Source organism: Hydractinia symbiolongicarpus, chromosome 2 (assembly GCF_029227915.1).
Source record: "Hydractinia symbiolongicarpus strain clone_291-10 chromosome 2, HSymV2.1, whole genome shotgun sequence".
NCBI classification, from domain to species: domain Eukaryota; kingdom Metazoa; phylum Cnidaria; class Hydrozoa; order Anthoathecata; family Hydractiniidae; genus Hydractinia; species Hydractinia symbiolongicarpus.
The window spans coordinates 24,358,061-24,382,438 of NC_079876.1; the positions used below are offsets into that span (position 1 = coordinate 24,358,061).

A 24,378-nucleotide genomic window follows, 5' to 3' on the forward strand; every position below is an offset into this window, starting at 1 on the left:
CGTTTTGCTGCGCGAAAGCATTTTAATGATTTACTTAGTTGCTAAGTCTTATGGCCTTATGCTTACATATTTTGCTATAGACCTAATTCCATATCCATTTTCTTCTGCATAATATGCATACGAAATGCAGAATAGCATGAAAACGAGATTAGTTATCAGCATATTTCGGAATGCTAGTTGTTTACATGCAGAAGGTTGAAGAATGTATCAACAAAATTTTAACTTTTACAGCTTTTAACTGGCAGTTTTACAAAATAGTGGTAGTGTGGCAAAAAAAGTTAAAATATTGCAAATTTTAAGCGTCAGCTAGCTAATCCTAAAGCCAGCTACGTTCTTAGAATGATGCGAATACATTTATATTTTACTGTTCCTCGTTAAATTTAGAACATAATGTACAATTTACTAAAGCTCAGTGGCAATTCATGTTACACTGATCAATTCAAAAAAATAAAATTAACTATCACGCAAAACAGCAAGTAGCCAGCTAAGCTACAACCCTGGAAAAGCATATTGGGAATTTTATTAAAAGCTCTTCCTTTCCTTAAAATCAATGTTGAATGTTGAAGGTTTGACTGATTTTAACAGAGTAATCCACGAACCTGGAGTAGTAGAGATCAACATTGACTTTAGGGAAGGAAAGGGGATAGTTAAGCGATTTTAAGTTCAGTATTTGGTATGGGGGGGATAAAATGCCTGTGGCATTTTCAAAGTCCCATAACTTTTTATTTACTGGATGAAATTCCTTGAAATTGTGGGACTTTTCCTAACTTTTATAGGTCTTTAGGACAATAATTTTTTTTTTTAAAAAATTGTCCTGTCATTGTCACTTTGTCCTTTATTGACAGGTGGTCATATCAACTTTTGCTGTAGTGCTAAAAACAAATGTTTTATAAACTAACCAGTTGTATAAATATGTGATTATGCATGTGATAGTGACATAAAGTCATCATACAATATAGATATACACACTGAGTAATTTGCAGACCGGAATATTGGTAATTTATAGACCTGAATATTTGTATTCTCCTATTTTCATACCTATCGTCATATGATGACGTAATAGGTCATGTTGTCACTTGTCAATCCAATTTTCCTTGATTGAGTACTTACTGACATGAATATGCTAATAGATATACCAAGTTTTATTTCATGACAGCTACTAACACCAAGGTTCTCAAATATCGATTTTTCAAAGAAAAAATGAAATCTGATCAATGTCCATTTTCTCCCTAGAGAAATCCTTTGGTAACACTTGTAAATGTTCCTAATAATATGTTACATTTTTATATCACTTTCTTTAATGACTAGTACTGTAATTAATTTTAAAAAAGATAAAAAAACGAGAATTTCTGAAAAAGACATATTTTCTCCAACCACCGTCTCATTATAACGTCATCACTTCCTGTGATGACATGTCAACCCAAATATTTTGTCACTAATTAAGTAACAACATATTGATGCTTCTTTGTGCCAAGTTAATAACAATCTGTGTGACAAATTAATTTTGTAAATATTACAAGTAAACAAACAATATCTGTACTACTCCGCTGCAAACTAAAAGCTTGCTCATAACTAATCTCGTCTGAAAGACCTTTCTAGAAATTTTCACAATAGCAAAAGATGCTAAAAGTGTAAAAGCTATCAGTGAACGTCACTAACATTAAAACAAACATAAACAAATGGAGAGGGGACAGGTGCAAAACACAATTAGTAAATAAGAGAGAAGTATTGTTTTAATTAAGCTACTGTAAGGGTTTTAAAAGTTTTTTCAAGAGAGAACAGCTTGACTTTGACACTAAATTCGTTCTAAAACTGACAGTCCTAACATAATTTTGGCTGATCAGACCATTAGAGTTGTTTTTGGTGACTCTTGCGTGCGAGAAACGTTTCCTGAAACTATTATAAATGAAGGAAGGTAAAGTGTTATAAAACAAGTTGTAGAGAAAGACAACATTTTGTAGGTGATAGGGTCACAACAATTTTATATGAGAGAAAAATAAGGCACGGAACACTAAAAGCAGTATTCTTAAGTTAACTAATACACAATTTGCGCCTTTTAGTTTTATTGCAACATTCTTTACTTGACACTTCCATTTGATACTACTGCCAAGTAAAACACCAAGGTATTTTGTAGTGTTGCTTGGAAAAATTTTATTGCCACCAATGGTCAATTTTACTTTATTGTCAATAGTTTTATATGTTTAAATAGAATTTAATCAGTTAAACTAGAAAGAAAGAAAAAAATATTAGGATGAAGCCATTGCCTAAAATATTTTAAATGTAAGTTAGTTTTTTATTTAAAGACTTTAAAGATCTACCGACTTGTAATTAGTATTCTTTTTGTGGCACACCATGTGTAATTTAAGTTTTATCTGATAATATTTCTGGTAGACGTACATTACCGACAACGATTTGTCAAGTATAACTTAAATAGATAGGTACATTTTAATGAATACCGTAGCTTTTCTTTTAGCATTTCCTACTCACTCCTTTAAAATAAATCTTAACAAAAACATTTAAAGACGGGGTTATAAAAATGCAGCATAGCAAGTTTTGTGTAAAGTTTTTTTTTCTAGTTTTGATGATGTAGATACAAGCTAGCATTAAACAACCTACTACCGAAGTGTTCAGCTTACATTTAGCTGGGTATTAAGTTATGTAGCTAGCTAACGCTAGCTTTAAACTAGTGCTCCCTAATACGTAGCACCTCCTTCCTCTTATTATCTTATTTAGCTAGCTAGTTAGTTGTCTTCGTAGTCTTTACTAGGAATAAGGACCTATATTATTAGACTAGAGCTTTCAGTGTGAATCATGGAATATGTAACAAGCATGTAACAAATTAAGGGATAGTTTGAGGACATTTTTATCTAGTATACATAGTACAATTTTTTCCCATTTTGTGTTACATAGAAAAAGAATCCATGCAATATGACAAGAATTTTTATTTAGCATGTGGTGAGGTGTAGGTCGTAGCTAAAATGTAATGATTTCTAGAATTTCTGATTTGTATAAATGTTTTGCTTTTAACATTTCTTGTTAAGCTTTCGTGAAAGAGTACAACATTTAAAGATCCAAAAGGATCGGATTCTGTAAATTCTTATTTAGTTTGGTCCAATCCAGAGAAGTTGGAAGTTGAAAAAGTGTTGAAAAGATAATAAAAAACAGAAGATAATACAGGGTGACAGAATGATAGTGATGTTTGATAGAGGAAGAAAAGGAAATGGTGGCAGCATTGCAAATACTATTCAACAAAATACTACAAGAAATCGACAAAAGACAATGGGTCTTCCGGCTATTTTTAGATTACGTAATCACACAAAATTCACGTCAATATGTTGATTGGTGAAGAAAATTACGTTAATTTATGTTCAAAGACTTTTTACAATAACTGCAGAATATTCAAACCAGATTTTTTTTTAAAAAAAAATATTTTGGGCGAGTTGTCCAACGTTTTTCTTGTTGTGTTTGATAAGACATCTATTTTATAAAAATGTTAACCATAACTATTCTTTTTAATTAATGAATAAAAACAAATAGCATGTAAACATATAACAAAATAAAATATTTCATCCCCCCCCCCGGTTATTCAAGGACTTAGCAAGATCGAAGAAGCCAGCGTTACAATTTTGCATGACAGAAAGACAGAAAGACAGACGCATACGGGTATTATGATGTAGGTAATTAAAGAACATTCTGATAGCTGGTTGTCAATGAAACGCAGCTATTTGTTTGTAAAGGCGTCGACAATAAAGTTCCAAGATCGCATTGGTAAAAGTTAGTTTTGATCTATTTACTATAAGTATTGTTTTCTATCGATATTCAGTGATGCACAAAGTCTAATCTATTAGTACGTATAGTATTTATATATCTATTTTGCAGAACTATACTGTACACATCATGATCGACGTGGAAATATCAAGAAAGAGACTGATAGTTACAGTGCTTTAGCAACACATCGTACATTTTATTTAACCCTGTTCGCCTCAACATTATATTATTAGATTTCGGATATTATGCATAACAATGTTAAAGAAACGAACGAATAGCAAGGCTACATCGCATCGCTATATCCAATACTGGTTTTATAACATGCTTATTATTTGTTATATATTACACCAATGGCATTCTCATAAAGAGTCACTTGTTGTATTCAATGCTGTGTACGTAATTGGAGGTGTCATTTATTTATTAACCCACACCATCGGCACCGATGATAGAAGAAGCATTGATTGCTAGTGCACTAGGTCATGTAGTAGTTGTAAATTCTGCTTTGTTCTCATATAAAAAAAGAACAAATCTCCGCAGCATTGCTCTATCTTACTCGTCTGTAACGAGAGCCCATTGGTGGTCAGTAGATGGCTTCAGATGGACTGACAATAATACATTTAAAGTACATTGCAGTGGAGACTCGAATCTGCAACCTAATCATTACAAGTCGACTCTTCTACCACTATCCCGCTACTTGTACTTCCTTTTTCGAACAGAGAATATTAGTTTTTTTAACAATGCAACAAATTATTTTAGATAATGCTGTGAAAAGAGGTAATTAACAGTAGGGAAAAAATATTTTTGAACAAAACACCTATACAACTTGCGTTCTTTTTACAATGATTTTTTAAATTCAGTTCTTGTCAAATTCTCAACATTACATAGATTATAGTGTATTATTATGTAGTTCTTTTAGACGCAGTTAAAACATGCAGTTTCTGACATAAAATCAAATCTTAAACATCATTTTTCTGCGTTTTCTGTTTTCCAAAATTTATGTTGCGTGTTCACTATAATTCTCCATGCAGGTAAAACAAAGCTTGCTTTGTGGATAACTGCAAATATCATGTTTGTTACGTTGCTACCCAGCGCATTTCGATGTATCTCAAGTCCGAATCTTTGGCAACTAATCCTGTTGTCAACTGCGGCTAAACAAACCTGAAGAAAAGAATTAAAGATTTGGTCTTTAATAACTCTTTGCCAATTAAACATTAAACATCGCCAACAAAAATTTATCACGGTTTGTGTTATGAAATATCAGACTTTTAAATGTTTATGAGAAAAGTAATGACAAAGTTTTCAAAAAATGTTTTTATTTTACATAGTTTTAGATGTATATAGTTCTTAAAAAGAGTTCTGTCTATTACATGAGTATTAATAAGTAGACGAAAAGTAGCCAAAGACCACAGTAGAGAAGGTCATTTAGCCAACATTCGAGATCTTGATGCTTGCAGAATGCCAAAGCATGCAGTTAGTGATGACGAAGAAGAAGATGATAAAGAATCTGAAAGTCACGAAAGTTATTTTCGGGGCAGAAATATTCAAGATTTAAGGTTTTAAAGCTAGAAATTTTAAATACTTTCAGGGCATAAAGTTAAACAAATGGTAATTATATATTATTAGAATTATGGTTCAACAGAAAGAGGTTTTTGGAAATTAATTAGCAAAATGTACCTAAATAATAATAATAAATATCGCTTATAATAACAAGTTACATGCGCTAATGGGTCACAATAAAATAGCAGGACCAAGTAGAAGGCATTGAGCCTTTTGACCAAACCCTAGTTATTGAGTATTATATGCTAATAAATGTTATTGTACATTCATATTACTATTTACAATAGAATGCAAAAATGTACTTAAATAAATAAGCCGTCTTAATTTATCATACGAACACCAATCTTTGGTTTTGTGCTAAAAATATTTCCTTACATTAATAACTGTTGCGTCTTGCAAACTTATTCACTTCATATTCATTTCATATTTTCGGTCAAAAATGAATTCTACAGATGGGGTCTTCTATGTCGAACTAAAAAAGAACTAGACTTTGAAATTTTGAAATAGTTTTTTGGAATAGTAAAGTTACTTTAGGCATACCTGGTATTATTTCGATGTTAAATAGATGAAAATTGTTTAAAAAATATATATGGCAGTAGTCTGTGTTTACTTTTAAAAATGAACAATAACACTTGATTGATGTTTTAATTTAAATGCATTTAGTACATTATTCTTGCAAACCAGTGGTTTGACAGACTTAGATCTGTGTACATCAAAAATATTCTACATGCACGTTTTTTTTTTTTTTACTTTATAATTTTAACAATTTAATGATATTAGTACTTGCCCGTACGATATTACAAAATATTTGGCTGGGTAGTCATTACTCACAGATTCTTACTACAAAAAGATCTCGTCTTCATCGTCGGAGTCGCTAAAGTAGCTAGCGCCATGTACCACAACCTCCTTGTAATTATATTCTTTCAAGTATGGTGTGCACAGTAATTACCCTGTCTATATACACTCGCCAGTTTGATTATTGCTGTACATTCCTCGAGTTCCTTTTCCTTGTGAAAATTGGTTCTGATGTTGCCCTCTCGCTCTTAACTTTAAGGTTAATGTACCGGTCTTTCTTCACACTTATGTTGCTTAAGCAATGTCCTTTAAAAGCCTCTATCTTATCCAAGATCTAGAAGTGTTTATTTAACCACTCTGGATAATGCCCAGACATGGTTAACGCAGAAACCTTGCTATTTAGGAGATATCATGAGAGTAGGTATTTTTATGAGTCTTTTTAGCTTGTCTTGGGCAAGATACCCAATCACATACCTCTCCCTCTTTACCTTGTTTGCAGAGATAGAGTCGCAAAGGACCAGGTTTTCGACATTCACATCCCTGATATTATGGAACTAAACCACTGTAAAAGGCTTTTGATATGCCGGTCTCATCTTCAAATTTCAGGGTTAATGACATCATCAAAAAGCTTTTAACACCCAATATCCCCTCAAACATACCTTATTTTAACCAGCAATATAGGAAACGGGTAAACTAAATTCCCTTATAATTTTCTTTCTTGCTAACTTCATTATAGTTCCAGTGACACTTATGCCTAAGTGGATTTTTGTACGGGCTTTATCGCCTAGTCTCTTATATTAATACGGAAGTTGTGTCCGTCCGTAACCACCAAAGTGAATATCTTTATTTTCCTTTGATGTAGCCGAAAAATTTACGTCTTTTTTGTTAACTTTTTTGACGATACTGCAACAACGTCAATAACATTAATTTGACATCAAGATATCTTAATTTAGATTTATAAAGCTATTACAATGCAATTAAAACTTTAAGGCCAAATAACTTTACAACAAGGTGGTGACGTCAGTTATTTTTTATAGCGTGGGTAACTAGGGACCACCTGAGACTAAATTGGGTTTCCCGAATCTGATTCGGAATGGACCGGTTAAAGACGTCATCAAAAACTCCAACATCTCTAGATTTGTTCGTCATAAGTACATGAAGCTATAAATTTCCGTGATCAACGCTTCAAGATCTATATGATGAATCCAAGTAGGTTAGCAGATATATATTTTCGCCGTTAAATAAATACTACAGGTTAAAGTTTTCTTTAAATCTATACAATAATGGCTGGAGCAAAAATAAGTCTCGAGTTGTCTTATCACCAAGCCCCGTTTTTAATCAAAAAGAAAGAGTTAAAAGTTAAATTAATATTAAATATAAATAACAAATATAGTAAAAAAGAAACTCTAACTATATTGATAGATGGAATCACAGTCCAGATATTTACTTGCGCGCGCTTCTAGTGATTATGTAATGCCCGATGTAAACAAACCAAGCAGACACGTTACCTTCATTTCTGCGCACGCAGGAAGAACACAGCACTATGAGTATATTAAAAAATGACGAGTGTGTATCTTAAAGTATTTATAAATGTCTATAAGTTCTGTCGCTAATAATTTTATTTTTGCATTTTCCTTAAAATTTTTTGGTTTTCATAATTATTTTTTGAAAAGTTGGTATTATATTTCTGTTGTAATTAAATTAAGTAGTAAAAAACACATATAAAGTAAATCTTGATACATATTTAATTGATAGACGTTTAAAATCCCAGTTTGACGAAGTATGTGTTGTGTTGGTGCATGTCTGTCTAAACCAAAACGGGAAGCATTTTTGTTTATCATGTAATTTTTTAAATTTGTTTACATTATAATTTGCCCACATATGTTACAAAATGATAAGTAACTGTGTATGAAGGAAAAATAAAGGTTTTTAACCAATGAAGACTTGAGTATTATTTGACCTTCAATTATCAAGAGTATGTACGTGTTTATTCCATGTCAATGATTCATCTAAAACTGCGCCAAAGAATTTTTTGTTTTTTTCTCTTTATGCTGACATTGTTTACTTTAAGTAAAGGTAATTTGAATTTTGTAACGGTCATAGAATAATATATATTTAGTTTGACTTATATTGAGGGAGAAATTATTTGCATTAAACCATTCGTTTATGTGCGCAGGTTCTTGATTAGCCGTTTTAAAGAGAAATTTAATGTTAGTATGACAGAAGAAAAGATTACTATCGTCAGCAAATAAAATAAATTTCAACACTTTGGAAGAATTGTGTAAGTCGTTAATGTAAATCAAAAACAGTAAGGCTCCAAGAATGGATTCATGTGGGTCACCGGATACCGCATTCTATTAGTTAAAACGGGCGTCCTTGTATTGTTGTACGCTATGCTATGGTTTGAAGATTTTAGTTTAGATAATAAAATGTTCTGATTTACGGTATCAATTTGCCCCTAGGGCAAACAGCCTTTGATTAAAAGATTCTGATAATTCACTTATCAATTCCATGACTACATGGCCCGTTGAATGATGCTTTTGAAAACCAAATTGTTTGTTATATAACCTGTTGTTTGTTATAATCATTTTGCACCAGATGGTCGTAGAGACGGTTATACTTTATCCGTTCAAGAATTTTTGGAAAAGCATGGCAAAACTAAAATAGGTCTATAATTAGTGAATTCGGAGCTTTCTCCTGATTTAAAATATATTACTCTAGCTTTTCTTTGTTAGTCTTGCAACTTTCCATACTTAAAGTAAACTAAGAAATAAAATAGAAATGGTTCAATAATGTCATATACCCTTTTTACAATATTTACACTACTGTCATCAAGCCCTGAGCTTTTGTTTGATTGTAATGATAAAAAATCACTTTGCATTTCCTTTCTCGGAAGTTCAGATTCACTCATTAAAGTATCGCAAGTATTTAAGTAAGAGCTGCGGGTTTTTGTAGAAAATAGAATTTTTGCAGCTCGTTTTGGTCCAACAATGATAAAGAAAATCGTTAGATTTGTTAGCAATTTTATTTTTGATGTGTAAGTTCGTTTTTAATGATAGCATGCTCTGGAAATGTGATCTATAGCTTTGCCAATTATTTTTTTTTAATTATGCTTCAGGTTTTTCGGTATTTTCTATCGCTATTTGATCTGCATGATAATTTTTTTGCTCGCTTTTTAAGTTTTTTAAACTGTTTTCATTTGAGTAAGTTCTGTTTTTTAAAAACGCTTCATACCGTGGCTGCTTCATACAGTGGCTGCTGAGATGGCAGTTTCAAGGATAATTTACCTAAGTATGGTAAAATAATAAAAACTTCTAGCATAGGCACATGGATGACAACTTTTTTATCCTGAAACATTCTGTGGAGAAAGGACTTAATACATCCATCGATCAGGTTTGAGGGATAGCCATTTTTTAACAGTATGTTTCTAAGATTCTGCATTTCCAAATAAATCCTTGAAAACTCTGAAGCAATTTTGAAGATTCGGAAAATCAATGTAAAAACTAAACCATTTTTATATTCACCGGGGAAAAATATACTATAACTAGGGCCAAGAGGTGAACCCATTGCAACACTATCGAATTGATTGTATAACTGACTATCCTACGTGAAATAGGAGTTTTTTGTGGCCAAGGAAAGAAGTTTTTTAAAATCACCTTGACATAAATTACTAACTTACTAATAACTATTCGTTTACTTGAAAATGGCCGTCGAACGGCCGAAACGTCGTAAAGTTTAGTGATTATTACTTGTTTTATTTACAACTTTATGCACACCAATATTTCAAACTTATATCCGTAGTTTTACTTATCAGCTCCCATTTGGCTTCTGTCTGTCTGTCTGTCTGTCTGTCTGTCTGTCTGTCTGTCTGTCTGTCTGTCTGTCTGTCTGTCTGTCTGTCTGTCTGTCTGTCTGTCTGTCTGTCTGTCTGTCTGTCTGTCTGTCTGTCTGTCTGTCTGTCTGTCTGTCTGTCTGTCTGTCTGTCTGTCTGTCTGTCTGTCTGTCTGTCTGTCTGTCTGTCTGTCTGTCTGTCTGTCTGTCTGTCTGTCTGTCTGTCTGTCTGTCTGTCTGTCTGTCTGTCTGTCTGTCTGTCTGTCTGTCTGTCTGTCTGTCTGTCTGTCTGTCTGTCTGTCTGTCTGTCTGTCTGTCTGTCTGTCTGTCTGTCTGTCTGTCTGTCTGTCTGTCTGTCTGTCTGTCTGTCTGTCTGTCTGTCTGTCTGTCTGTCTGTCTGTCTGTCTGTCTGTCTGTCTGTCTGTCTGTCTGTCTGTCTGTCTGTCTGTCTGTCTGTCTGTCTGTCTGTCTGTCTGTCTGTCTGTCTGTCTGTCTGTCACGCAAAATGGTAGCTTAGCTGCGCAATAGCGAGAAGCACGCAATGCGGTATAAAAAGGACGGGCGAACCCGTGGATTTTCCACGGGCTAACGACTAGTGTTATAAATTATGGTAGCAAATGTTAAGGCTACTCTTGTTCTTTTTTTTGACATAAAATATTTTACTGGTGAAAAAAGTAAATTCGAAAAATACATACTTTTTTTCAGAAAAAAATGATTAAGCCTTCTCTAGATATTGAAAAAAAACTGTTTTTGACAAAAATAGTAATAGTAAAAACTCGCATATCAATTTCAAATACACATCACAGAAACAATATGTTTTAAATATAACGGAATCATTCCACAAAACCTAAAAATTAATTTACAGCTTTTCCTAACGAGAGGGATATATTTCATGGCTATGATACTTACTGATTTTTTATATTTATCTATTAAACACCTGCATGTGAAATTTTTAGGTCTCATAGCTCTGAAGCCTTTGACCATTTCTCGAAATTAACGCTTAAAAATTCTTTTGAAATCTTTATAATGAGGAAATTCATTAGGATTATTCTTAGAACTTGAAAGTCACAACACAACTTTATCTCGTTGAGAGGAATCATTTCGCCAAAAAAATTCTAAAAATCTTTTGCATTTCGCATTAATACGTCATTTTGCGTTAATTCGCCAGCTGTCGAATCAATTTTACAAATGATTAATATAAAAGCGGTCAAATTCAAAATATTTTAATAAGACCTAATAGCTCAGTTACGTGAGACCTAAGGTCGTGGGTTCGCATCCACCCGAAGGCAGTTTTTCTAAAAAAATGTTTGCGAAAAAGAAACTCGTTGATGACGTAGAAATTAACCATTTCGGACGTAGTTAGTCGGTCAATTAATTGGTTAGATAGCTAGGAGTTGAAACGCAATACTATCCTCGCAAGCGAGATGGTAATAATACACAATGTCTTGATATTCTCACAGCTATCACAATAAAAAACACAATTTGTATCATGTATTAAGTACATCATTATTAATCAAGCGTGTGTCATCATTTCGTGTATTCAACTTTGTTTCAATTGCGTATGTTCATTTAAAGGCGAAAGTCCACTTCAATCTTTTATCACGTCGGTTCCGAGCGCACGCAATAAAGTGCTTAATATTGTGGAATATTCGAATATTCGAAAGCATTTTTGCACGCGCTGATCGTTTTGGAATTCAAACTTTTTGACTTTTCAGGAGCGCTGTAAAATGACGTACTTTCATGATTTCTACCAATAAATTCATCACCTATTTTCATTTGTGCGCGCAATACTGTTTCCAATGGACATTGTGCCGCTTGGATGGGCAACCGCGCAACACTTAGTACGTCGTGATTTGCGTTCGAAGTGAGCTAAAAGTATGTAATCAGACGCTTTTGTTGCTAATTGTGCTATGCTTTTAACCCTTCAATGATGATACAGAGAACTATATCGGGGAGGATGACATTGACATGTTGAAGTGTGCGTCATTTAATATATAATCTGATAAGTATTTCTTTCTAGCAAGAAGTTATTGTTGTTCAAGCTGTTTAAAACGAATTTTTGTTTTTCATGTTTCCTGCCTATTCTTATAAAAAGACACAGTGTATAAGATGCTTGCAGACTACAGCTCAATAAACACCTTTTTAGCGCTCCAATCTCTGCAATAAATGAATTTGTAAAAAACGGGTATAACAAAATAGTGGTGTTTTCGAAGCACAATTATCTACAAGGTTTAGATAGAAAATTCAATTATAAAAGAGAAATAAAAATCAATTTTTTTTTGCTTTGTATTTAGTTAAAGCCTCTGGACTTATCATCAAACCTACCGATAAAAATGAAAGTAAGGTTGGTGAAGCATTTAATATGACATGTTACGCAAGTAATTATGGAATTCCTACAGCAGTTTTAGCATGGTACAGAAGTGGCAATAGCACTGCACTGTCTACTGCCAATGCAGGGGAAGCAGTGTCATATACAATCATTCCTGTAACAAGAGACAGTACTGGCGATTACATATGTAAAGCAAATAACACTGCTGGTGAAATTGAGAAGATGTTTCGTTTCACAGCCATAGGTACGGTAAAAATACTTAATTGGATGCCAAATCATCTTCAGGTCTATAGAATTAAGTCAGTTAGGATAATTAAACATACTTAGTCAAAACAGATGCAAATGTACAGTTGCACTGTGTTTTGTAATAAACGGCTTACTTTGTAATAGCTGCTGCTTTTATAACGAGGGTGACTCATTTTGTAACAAATAATTTGCAACTTCTGTGTTCACGGTCATTTGGTAGAAAAGTAATAATTAAAAAGCTAAATGCTTTCGTTTTGTCGTGTCGTGTTGCCAGAATTGTTTCAGCAAATTTTGAATTCAAATTATACAAATATTAATATTAATTATAAAAAGTATTAATAATATAATAGAAGTCTTTTTCGAAGTCAAAAAAGTAACGCATAACAATTTAACTGCGGTGAGCTTCAGTTTCGTCGCGATTGCCCTTGAGGATAGAGTTGAATTTTCAATTTAACACCATTTCCTGATATTTTTGAATTTTACCTAAACAAAGCAAAATGGCATTTTCAATTTCTAAGCATTTTGTCAATACGTTAAATAACTTGTTTTTTACTACCAAAAACTTTTAGCAGATTCTTAATACTCGTTCTAGACCTAAAATAATGGGATTATAACCAGACAGACATAAGCCAAAATATTGCGATTATTTTTGTTGGAAAGAGGAAAACTGCCACGGACTTATAGGTCATAGAAAGCCTTCGTAAATTTAGGGTTGGATATGATTACCACATTTAGTTACTCTAACTTTGACCCTGACCCTACTAATAAATTCCGCGACCTTTTCCTCTTTTCCTGTTCTCGATCGTAAACAATAATTCTGCAAACAAATTTTCCCGCAATTTTTTACTCCTTGGGAGTACATACCTTGAGAGAAAAGACCTTCATTGGAATCGCCCATTTGTGTGCAAAAATGTATGTAAAACTACCTAGCAAAGTTAAAAAAAGTATTAAAACATTAGAAAGAATTCTGGGCTGCTTAAACCGGGGAAGATTTTTCTTGCAACCAGTTATAATGGTCATGTTTTTAACAGTGACAAGGGAGGAAGACTTTAAATTTATTTTATATCATTATGTATTTAGATCAAGCATCTGGATTATTTTTCACACCTTCTATTAAACATGAAGGTAAAGTAGGTGAAAAAATTGTATTGGATTGCTACACAAGTGATTATGGAATTCCTTCAGCAATTCTAACATGGCATAGAAATGACATTGAACTTTCTGCTAGTAACCCAGGTGAAAATGTATCATATACTATAGATGTAACAAGAAACAGTTCTGGCAACTACACATGTAAAGCCAAAAACAGAGCCGGTGAAATTGAGAAGACATTTCTATTCACAGCCACAGGTAGGAATTTGTTTAAATCTTTTTAATCGCTCTAGACTTATGTGGCACACTAAATATTTCTTATTGAAACAAAATTTTTGTTAAGCAACCTATGTAAGTAAACTATATTTGGGATGATCAAACTTAACAAAAGTTTAGAAAAAGAACGTTCATAGAAGAGGACCTTTATGCTTGCATAGGAGTAATAATAACTAGATTGTTTTATAAAAATGAATTATGCGGAATGAAGGCGTGTTAATGCATAGAATATTGGACGAGCTGTGCCTCCCCACTTAATATAATATAATAAGATGACTAAATGATGCAACTGTGGCAGACAAATTAATCCGCTCGCAACTGAATGAATCTCAATGCCCAGTTAGGTTAAAGTTTGTGATGGTCCTGTAGTTTTGTCCTAGTGGCACGTAATTTATTGCACATTGATTGAAGGATTTCGTGTAACTATTGACTTCTGCTCCAGACATTTCACAAATAAGAAAATTGTCTAAGTAATGAATCACCAGTACATTGTCATGAAAGTGATGAACAATGGCTTTATTCAAGATAAAGAACTGGAGTATATGTTAGTAGTACAGTATATAGATCTAAAGAAATAAAACACAATACAAGAAAGGAAGCACAACGATTTCATAACATGCAGTGAGAAAAATTCAACATAACAAATCCGCAAAAAAGTTAAACAAAAAGGGTGATGAAAGGCTGCTAAATGACCGGAAAATGTCTACAAAATAAAAATCCTGTCAGCAGTAGCCTAATAAATACCATTGATCCGATTTAACAGAGCAAAGGCGAAAAGCATGTTTGATGCAAAGTTTAGCTAAGAATGCTGTGGGACCCAGATACTAGTTTTAGCGCGTCGTCAAAAGTAGAATATCGCACTGAGACTCTTATTTACATATACATTCGTTAATGCCATTCACTCTGAGTGGTGAAGGCGTAAAATAATCCTGAGCGAACCTTCATTTTTGTGGTACTGAACCTACTGGTGAACAATGCAAAAGTGTAATCAGAGGGCTTAAAATTGCCCTGAGGTCAGGTCTAGCGCAAGAATTTTAGCGATTGCTTCCCACACTAGTCCTGGATTCAAGCTGGCAGATAGTAAGTTACGTGGTCTGGTAGCTGTACATAGGCCATCAAAGGCAATGCCGAAGCCGGAAGACAAACCAAATATAATAAAAGAATCTAAAGACTGACAAGAATGTTTCTTAGCTATCTTCCAAAAAATCAACATTGGCAGGACATTGGAAAAACATGAGCAGTGGAGTTAGTTTAATGTTTACGGACAGCGGGGTATTGTGAGGCAGAACGGGAGTCATCACAGTGTTTACATTTGCCAATCGCCATTGGTTTGTGCAGTGACCCTGAAGAATCGACAAGTAGCAAAGGTGTCTGCCTGTCCAACTGTGCGGGGGAGGCACAAAACCGCTGTCACTATGCATAGATAGAGACACTGATATAGTGCGGATGGGACAAAACGATACAAGATGCCCATAGTTCCGGTACTTAAACACCTGCAGTGGGGCATTCCTGCCAATTTGATAAGTTGGACACTAATGCGACTGACGGGCTGAACTTTCCTGAATCCCCAATGTAAACTCGTCGGATGATGAGGCAGAAGTAGGTAGTAAAAGATCAAAATAACGTACTCACTTTTTTTGATTTTGACTATAACAAAATGAAGAAGTGAAGGCAAGCAAGCTGAGCTCAACGTGGCTGCAATCGAAAACCAAACCGGGCAGGACGTGGAATAACCTGTGGAAAAATTGTTTCCCACTAAAGGAGTGTCAACGACATAATTTGTATTATATCTATTACCTGTCAATTAGCTTTATCTGCCGTCAGTAGCTATTCCTGCGGTCCCCCCTTGTGTCCCTCAAAAAATCGACGTAATTTCAACCTGATCAAGTCTGTAACGATAGCTGTTAAGATAATAGGCGATTTGGCAGTCCACGCCGTTTAGCAATTAAGTACATTAAATTAAACTTAAATTCCCTTAACAATATAAAAAATTTACATTAATATAAAACATAAAGAGAAGACTGACAAAAAATTATTTTTAAAAAAATACGTGATTTTAGTGCTGACTATTATAATAATAACAAGAAGCCCAGGGTTTGAGAATTTTTGCCAGCATCATGAATTGACAGATCAGTTTTAATAATCAATTTAAAAAACTTACCCCTTAAAAAATTTCAGGAATTTTGATGGTGGCTATTAGGATGATAGTGTGTCATTTTAAGTGAGGGCAATTTTATTAGTGATTTAGCTGTGTAGGGTAACAACAGGCTGTTTATTGGTTTTAAAAAAATACAAATTCTTTTTTGCAAAAGTGTATGCATTGCATACTTTTCATCATCTGCAATAGTAGAAATTTTAAAAATCTTTTTTTTTCACAAAGATTTGTGCCCTTGCATATCCCATGCTAAAATTATTATGAATAGAAAGTTAAGGTTATCTAATTTTGAGTAACTTTTCGAAGTTTTGACCCTATCTACCAAATTATGTTCCATATATAATTTGTGAAAATAAATGCTAGTTGGGAATGTATTTTTCCCAATTGACTTGTTTGTTTGGTACATGAACCAACTTCTACGATTTTGATATTGTGGATTTACATATTGAACAAAAACGGCGAGTTAGGCAGAGTTTGCTTGATTTTAAAACGTGGAGAATGGAGAGTAAGAAATATTGGCATGAAAAAATCCCGAAGAGATGCTGGAAGAAGGATTCTGCCAAAAAATATTAGCTGTAATAATGAATGGACGTAACTGGTAGCTAACTTTAAAAACATGAGAAAATGTTAATTTTTATAGCTAACATACGAAGACTTTGTGATGAGTGAAATAGCATGTGTTTAGTAACCAGCCAGGTTATAATATTGAAAAATTGTAAAGTTTGTACCTTGACGTAAACATGTGTTTATCAATAGCGTAGAGATGTTAAGTACATAAAATTCTAAGATTTTAAAAAGCTTTTTAAATATATCCTGTAAGCTTGCTACCCTACTGCTGGTAGCTAGCTATTAATACTCCACCTCCAGTTATCTCTACACTTTGATATTTTCAAACTACATTTTAGTACCAATAAAAAAATTAAGATAGGAACACATTGCTTTTGTTTTTTTTCTCTAATCAAATAACATACTGGATTTTCCTTCAATCAAATAACAAAATCTAAATCAACAAAAAACTGTCATTTTGGTATATCGCATGCATTCCTGCCCTTAAAAATGTACATAAAAGCAAATAATTCTACTAATTTTTTTTTCGGTACATGGTCCTTCCTCATAGCATTTGCCCCTAGCCTTTTACTTGCAAAACCTTTAAGAACGATCAATAATGAAAGTTTATTCAGTACAAACTTTATTGATTTATGACAGTTTCTTAAGAAAATCAAGCTGAAAATCTAAAACTATTAGTTCTTTCGGTTACTGTATATGACTGAGTATGTCCAGGGGTATATTTAACTCAACTTTTCACTGGCAGACTTAGTCCAATTTTTCTGGACTGAATAAATGATTCTACCCAAAGTTAACACACATTTCAATTAGGCCTATCTGACTTATTTCAAGTATGAGAATTGCCTTATTGTTTGCTGCACATGTATCTTTCTCAAAATTGACATGCTGTCAGCAATGGCTTATCGGTGTCTATAAAAACGCTTAAATTCAGGAACTAAGATTACTGCTCATATTGTTTGGCTCTTTTTTATTACATCAATGTAAAAACCTTCCAATCGTGCTTTTGAATCGTGCCCAACTGGTTGTGATTTCGATCCATTACATTAATTTTTAAGCACTCTAGAGTCGTCTTTGTGTTTTTTCCATGAAACAACTGCGACGGTATTTCCCTCAAAATTATTGAGACTAATCACATGAATATAAACTCATAAGTTTAACTGGTCTTTGAAACTTATGTATGCGCTTCAGCTTTGGTGGCTAGCAACATCATTCATATTTCATGCTTAGAAGCCTAACACCATAAATAAAATCAATTGGGAGACATAACTCCTGACAAACACTCGCAAGGAAATTTAAAACTATAGCCATAAATAATTATAATAACAGTTAGCTGTTGCATACAACTGGTAAAGTAATACATTTAGCGAGCAATAAGAAAGAGTGGCTATGTGTCTAAAAACAAACATCTTGTAGCTAGATAGCTAGTTAAGCTGTCGCTGTTAAGCACAAATTTGTTATCTCTCAAGCTTATATTGTTAAAATATTTTTATAACATGGTGTGTTTTAAGGCAATAAGTGTAAAAAAACTTAAGGAAAAAGGATGCAAAGCTTCTCCAATCACCATTTACCTTGCCAAAAAACATCCATTTTTACTATTCGCTTGCCACTTTCACGATTTCATCAGCTTAGACCAGGGTTATTACGGATCCGTCCCGTCAGCTTATCACAATTAATTTTGTTTAGTACTTTTGATTGGGTTTTAAGGGAAAAGAATTTTTTTTAAATTGATTATATTTCCAACTATGTCACATCATCAAAAAACTAATAAAAACATAAACTACACTTAAATAGTAAAAACTGTTAAAAAGTAAAGTTTACAAAATTACTCTATAGACAATTTAAAAATCATAAAATTTGTTATAAAATGTTTTCACCTCCCAAATGGAAGAAAGTACTTTTATCTCATCTTTTTTATTCAATAATGGCCTAATGTCTTTTAATGGCCATGCCTGCCTTAAATTTTCTAAAATTTCTATGTCATTTATTTCGCTATTCAGAATGGAAATTTTTATATCGAGAAAAAATTGCATAATTCACACTAAAAATATAAATTATGTGTCGCATAATGTTTTCACTATACACAGTAGCCGCTAAATGACGCATAATTACTTTCGATTTACTGCATAACGCTACGGGAATTTTGGATCGAAACCAAACTTACCCTTCCTTTTTGCGTTCCTGCGTGCTGCAATGAGCATTTTTACTGTTATTCTGGAATCACCTGTTTCTCTTTATTATATACAAAATCAAAACGAAGTATTCTTAAATTTAATGTTAACAAAAAATGAGAAAGTCATACGGCGACGTGCCCGCGCCGCAAGAACTGCGTTTTCAGTTTGAATTTGACTTAAGTAGATTTTTCCGCGGGTTTATAAACTAGTTCGTTAAATTAACAGGCTTCCTCTGTGTGTGAGTATGATAACATTAAAAAAAGCATTCAAACCATAATACTTATTTAAGTATTACTGTGGAAAGTTTATCATTTCTTGAACATGATAGTTTAGCAGGCGACGTTTCGGGAGATCCTTCCCCCATCATCCGGCAAAGTAAAATGATGTTGAGCATGTATTTATATAATTGCAGAAGATTGAAATTCATAATAATTAACCAATCAGAAACGAGATGATAATTACAGTTAATTACGATAATTAACATTTTCGGACCTAGATGTAGGTAACTACTTCTTCTGTAGGGCTGGTAACCAAATCTCAGAAAGTTGATACGAGATGCTGTTTATGTGTTTGTTACGTGCTACACTGTTGATGGTTTCTTTAATCTTCCTGGCCGTTGTTCTGGATTCTCTGTCAATCATTTTCTTCTCATCCCAATTAAACTGATGACTTCTCCTCCGGCTGTGGTCCACAATTTTGTTTTTCTTTACATCTCCGTTTCTCACTGCGCGCATATGTTCTGGTACTCGTTGCTTAAACTTTCTTTTTGTTTCGCCTATATACACTGCATCACAATCTTTGCACGGGATTTCGTAAACAACATGCTTTGTTCTTCCAGGTTAATCTTGTTATTTGGTTTAGACAAAGTGCGTCTTAGGGTGTATTTAGACGACGTCATCAAAGTTCAAGTGACGCATTTTTTCATTGTTCTTCTCCTTAAATTTAAAGACTCTAGTTATATTTCCCCATGCGTTCTTGGATTCTGCTTTAATTTGGGGTTTTGGTTTTGGTAACATTATATTATTTACAAAATATAACTTGGAAGTTTCTTTACATAACATCTGTGTTCAATGCAACTAAAAAATGCAACAAGTTAAAGATCAAATTTTTCACAGCACAGTAATTAAAAACTTATCTGAACAATCTGAAAACAATACGGATTTAAAATAGACATCAACTGCTTTAAAATAAGTTGTTTCTCCTACTCTTTCCCTCATCCAGCACAATCATCTTTTCGTCACATAAAATTTTTAGCCAACTCTATATTCAAAAATGTTCACAAGTGTATAAAGTCAATTCATTTTCTTTAGCCTCTAACGTAAGCATCTAAAAAGGACAATTTTTTGTCTTTTGTGTTTTGAAATTATGCTTGAAAATATTATATGCCAAGTCATAAAGTTAGTCAGTTAAATCCTACGCCTTTTTATAACCAGACTTCACAAAACCAAAAAAATATTTTCACATTGTGCTTATGAAATATAAGAGCACTATGTTTGGTAATTGAAATATACGTTTTAGATAAACCAGATGCTCCAACTTTAAAATTCTCCTCAAAGACAACAACATCGATCACAGTTTCAATAACACCACCAGCATACACAGGAAATAAACCGATAACATATTATACCTTACAATACCAAGGAGACGGTAAAGATATATCCAAAAATATAACAGATTTAACAAACCTGATGTACAATATATCAGAGTTGAAACCAGCAGTAAATTATCAAGTAAGGGTACAAGCTGTGAATGTTATTGGAGCAGGAGATTTTAGTGAATTTATAAGTATAACGACAGGAGATGCTCGTAAGTGTTGTTATTTTTTTTAAGAAATTTATGCTTTATAATTACTGCGAAAATATTTATACAACATTTTTGCATTCTTGAAATCAAGTATTGTCTGCTTTACCATAGTCTATTTGTATTGTTTCTTGTGCAGCTCCAACGATTCCACGAAAACTTCAAGAAAACATATCTCTACCGCAAGAAATTGCATTATCATGGTTAAAACCTAATCCTTCGAATGGTTTCATAATAACTTACAAATTGTGTTACATACAAGATACTAATGATGGAGTCAAAATGGAAAACTCTTTTGAGAATTGCACTGATGTTGGCAATGTTACCACATTCACATTAAAAGGGTTAGGTAAGTAGGTATTGTTTTGTAATGATATTTTAAGTGTCTTTTTGAATTTATTACGTAAAAGAAAAGAAGAAAGGAAGATATAAAGAGGGGTGGGGAAAGGTTATAAGGAAAACAAACACACTTTTAACTAAGAATCTAAAAACTGTTGCTTGTTATTTTGAGAGTAACCATATAGCCTTAATTAATTGAAACTCAATCAGGGCAACCAAATCTAATTCAGATTAGAGTCTTCAAACTAGTAAAACTTTTTAGAGAATTTCATCCCGGAAGAAAGCGTGTGACTGTGAAGAGATAATAAAAGTAAGGCTTGTGAGATCACACAACATAACAACAAAACAACCGTATGTTTACCATTATCCGTCTTTATTACCCGGGTAAAAGGGCGGCATTAATATTTCTGAATATTGCGCAATGTGATTGGTTAGAACTTACGTATTAGTGGGCAATATTCCACGGTATTGCCCGCTACCATAGCAACCGTCTTTAAAGTTTAAATATGGTAGCATTAAAAGTAAATAAACACGGAAAAAGTAAACAAAACGCGAAAAATAAGTGAAACTTACTTTTATATTTTCAAGAATTCTATGTTGCAGCTACAATAAAAACCTGTGATGTTTACACGATATTCGATTTAAAACAAACATATTAGTTAGTTCGAATGTATGTTCCATATGGGAATAGTTTCTATAAAGACATGGTTTCTACGCCCTGCTTATAATGTTATATTTATGGTCGTAAAATGCAGTATCCGGATAATAATCCATATAATAATTGTTTATTTCGGGCAATACCTATTAATATTGACCTCTGTCACGTATTGCCCTCACAAAATCGGGCAATACTTTGACGTCGGGCAATATTCTCCGGTACTGCCCTCATAAACAGTTATTATAGGGTTAGTAATATGGTAGATATGGTAACATGTCTTTCAGATATCTAGCAGCAAAATATTATAACCAGCAATTCTGTAGTTAAACATTTTTCTAAATACTTTCAGTAGGATAAAGTTTATTAGTAACTAAAAATGTCAGAACATACTCTTAAGTTTCATGTTGCAATATATTTTGTCAACTAGATTTGGTAGTAAAACTCTTTTAAGTTGCAAATTATATATAAGCTTAATTCGTATGCGAGTAATCACTGTATGTACCACTAATCACAAAGGTGCTTTATAATTAAAAAAATACTTATGATACAATGTTAGAATTGGCTAAAAAAGTCACTATATGGTATATAATACTAATCTTAAGAAAAGAAGAGCTAAGTGAATAGAAATCAGTACAAATCAATACAATAAGATATGGTAGATTACGTAAAAACCAGAGAAGTACCGAGAAAAAAGTAGATGCAATACAAACAGTTCTGTAATTAGCATCGTTACACAAATGGTTAAAAATATGTCACTGTTTGTCAGTAGCCAAATGCTAAGCAATACTGGTTAATAGGTGTCTCGAGTTTCACCTATATAACTGGTAATGCAGCCGGCATAAACAATTAGTTAACGACAATACTAAGCATTTGGTATTTTTTTCTTAGTGGAAAACATGGTAGATATCTTATGAGAATAAAAAGCGAGATTTATATATTTATGTATCATTACAATAATTACTGCGCAATTTTGTATTTTTGCCTGAGAAGCAAACAATATATGGTTGATAATGTTATCACAGTTCATTGATTTGTTTTTTTTTTTTACTTCTGCTCATCATCTTTAAGTGATTACAAAGTGTGGCAGGGTGGAATTGCAAAGTGAGATAGGTCGAGGGACTATAAAATGCGAGAGGATTCGTTGTTGTTGTTGGTTGTTGTAGTATATCACAAAGTGATATACTACAACAACCGTTAAGAACAAAATTATAAATATAATTATCGTCAAACTGCTTCTTTTTATACAAACGTAACAATTCTCGAGGGACGCTGGAGGCGTGCTAGCCACAAGCGCACAGGAAGAATAGTGACATGCATACATAACAGATCTATTTTTAAAAAAAATTAAACATTTTATAGTTACAGCACACAGATCATGTCATTTAGGTTTTTACAATGGGTACAATGTATCAGTCAGTGCAAAAAACTCAGCTGGATTCGGTCCAAAGGCTACTTTACATCAAATATTAACGGAAGAAGGAGGTATGAATGTAGATACACAGATGTTACAATTTTATTTCCACTAAAGTTGACAAAGTTTTGTTATGTACAGCTTCTTGACAAGATTTTTATGTTTTAATTTCAGTTCCAACAAAGCCACTACAATTTGGCCATGACACCATATCTCGAGCACAAGAAATTACATTATCATGGAAAAAACCTAATCCTTCAAATGGTTTCATAATAACTTACAAATTGTGTTACATACAAGATACTAATGATGGTCTTAAAGTTGTAAACTCTATTGAGAATTGCACTGATGTTGGTACTGTCACAGTATTCACATTAAAAGGCTTAGGTAAATATGCATTACAATGTTATGTAATGTATTTACAGTTTTATTTAGTTTGAAATAGTTAAACCTGTTGGTAAGATACTTTGTGTTTGATTATTTGTGGTGGGCACAACAATTGTGTTAAGGCTTTCCCACTTGTTTATGTATCATAACTCACACCTTTATATGTGATTCCAAATTTTTTTGGATAGGATTATACAACGGCTACAATGTAACAGTTCGTGCAAGAAACTCAGCTGCTTTTGGTCCAAATGCTAGTCAACATCAAATAGTAACATTGGAAGGAGGTTTGTTCGTAATATATGAGACAATAGTGATGCATATTAACATGCTTTTTAAATCGAAATTATAAAAATTTACATAACATATTCACCTACAAGAGTTTTTGACAATATGTTTTCGATTTAGTACCAAATGAGGTGCGAAATGTATCTTCAACTATAAAGAAAAATTCTATAAGCGTGACATGGAAACGCCCAAAACATATTTATGGGATGCTGCATGGTTATACAGTAAGCATTAATTATTTTTATTATTATTTGTCTAAGTTTTATGAAATGGTATGAAGTACTTTTTGGATTTTTATTTTTGAGCTCCTTGCTAAAAAAGGATTTTCTTTCGTTCCGTAGGTTAAATATCGACTTTCGTCAGAAAATACAGAAAATGATGTCAACGAATGCATGAATGTAACAAAGTTATCATGTACAGTCAACAACTTGCAGCCATTTCGTAATTACACAGTGATAATAACAGTTTTCAACAGTTTGTTTTCGAGAAAGACAAGTATTATAAGGCAAACACTTGCTGACGGTAAGACCTGTTAAAGATTGGTAAAAATGAAATTATATTAACTGCAAATGTGCCTCATCGTTTTAAAAAATGCAGTACAAAAAGAAGATATTTATAAAGAACTTTCTTTTAATAAAAAGAAGTAACTGCGGTCGGTTTATGGTCACACGAATGTTTTAAAGTTGAACTTCTGTGCATTTACAATAATGA

At 33.0% G+C, this 24,378-nt stretch overlaps 2 protein-coding genes across 3 annotated transcripts in view; one reads left to right on the forward strand and one right to left on the reverse strand.

Annotated features, from left to right (window-relative positions):
- Positions 1-24,378, reverse strand: part of LOC130630299 (uncharacterized) — an 86,584-nt gene that overhangs the window by 29,202 nt on the left and 33,004 nt on the right. The window lies entirely within an intron of this gene.
- Positions 1-24,378, forward strand: part of LOC130630285 (receptor-type tyrosine-protein phosphatase S-like) — a 44,714-nt gene that overhangs the window by 12,547 nt on the left and 7,789 nt on the right. For both annotated transcript variants that reach the window (XM_057443718.1, XM_057443717.1), the window contains exons 9-17: positions 12,246-12,524; positions 13,607-13,876; positions 20,306-20,593; positions 20,727-20,936; positions 22,971-23,066; positions 23,170-23,382; positions 23,571-23,666; positions 23,788-23,891; positions 24,009-24,189. In XM_057443718.1, coding sequence (XP_057299701.1) covers positions 12,246-12,524; positions 13,607-13,876; positions 20,306-20,593; positions 20,727-20,936; positions 22,971-23,066; positions 23,170-23,382; positions 23,571-23,666; positions 23,788-23,891; positions 24,009-24,189 — 1,737 coding nt within the window. The remainder of the gene's footprint in view (positions 1-12,245; positions 12,525-13,606; positions 13,877-20,305; positions 20,594-20,726; positions 20,937-22,970; positions 23,067-23,169; positions 23,383-23,570; positions 23,667-23,787; positions 23,892-24,008; positions 24,190-24,378) is intronic.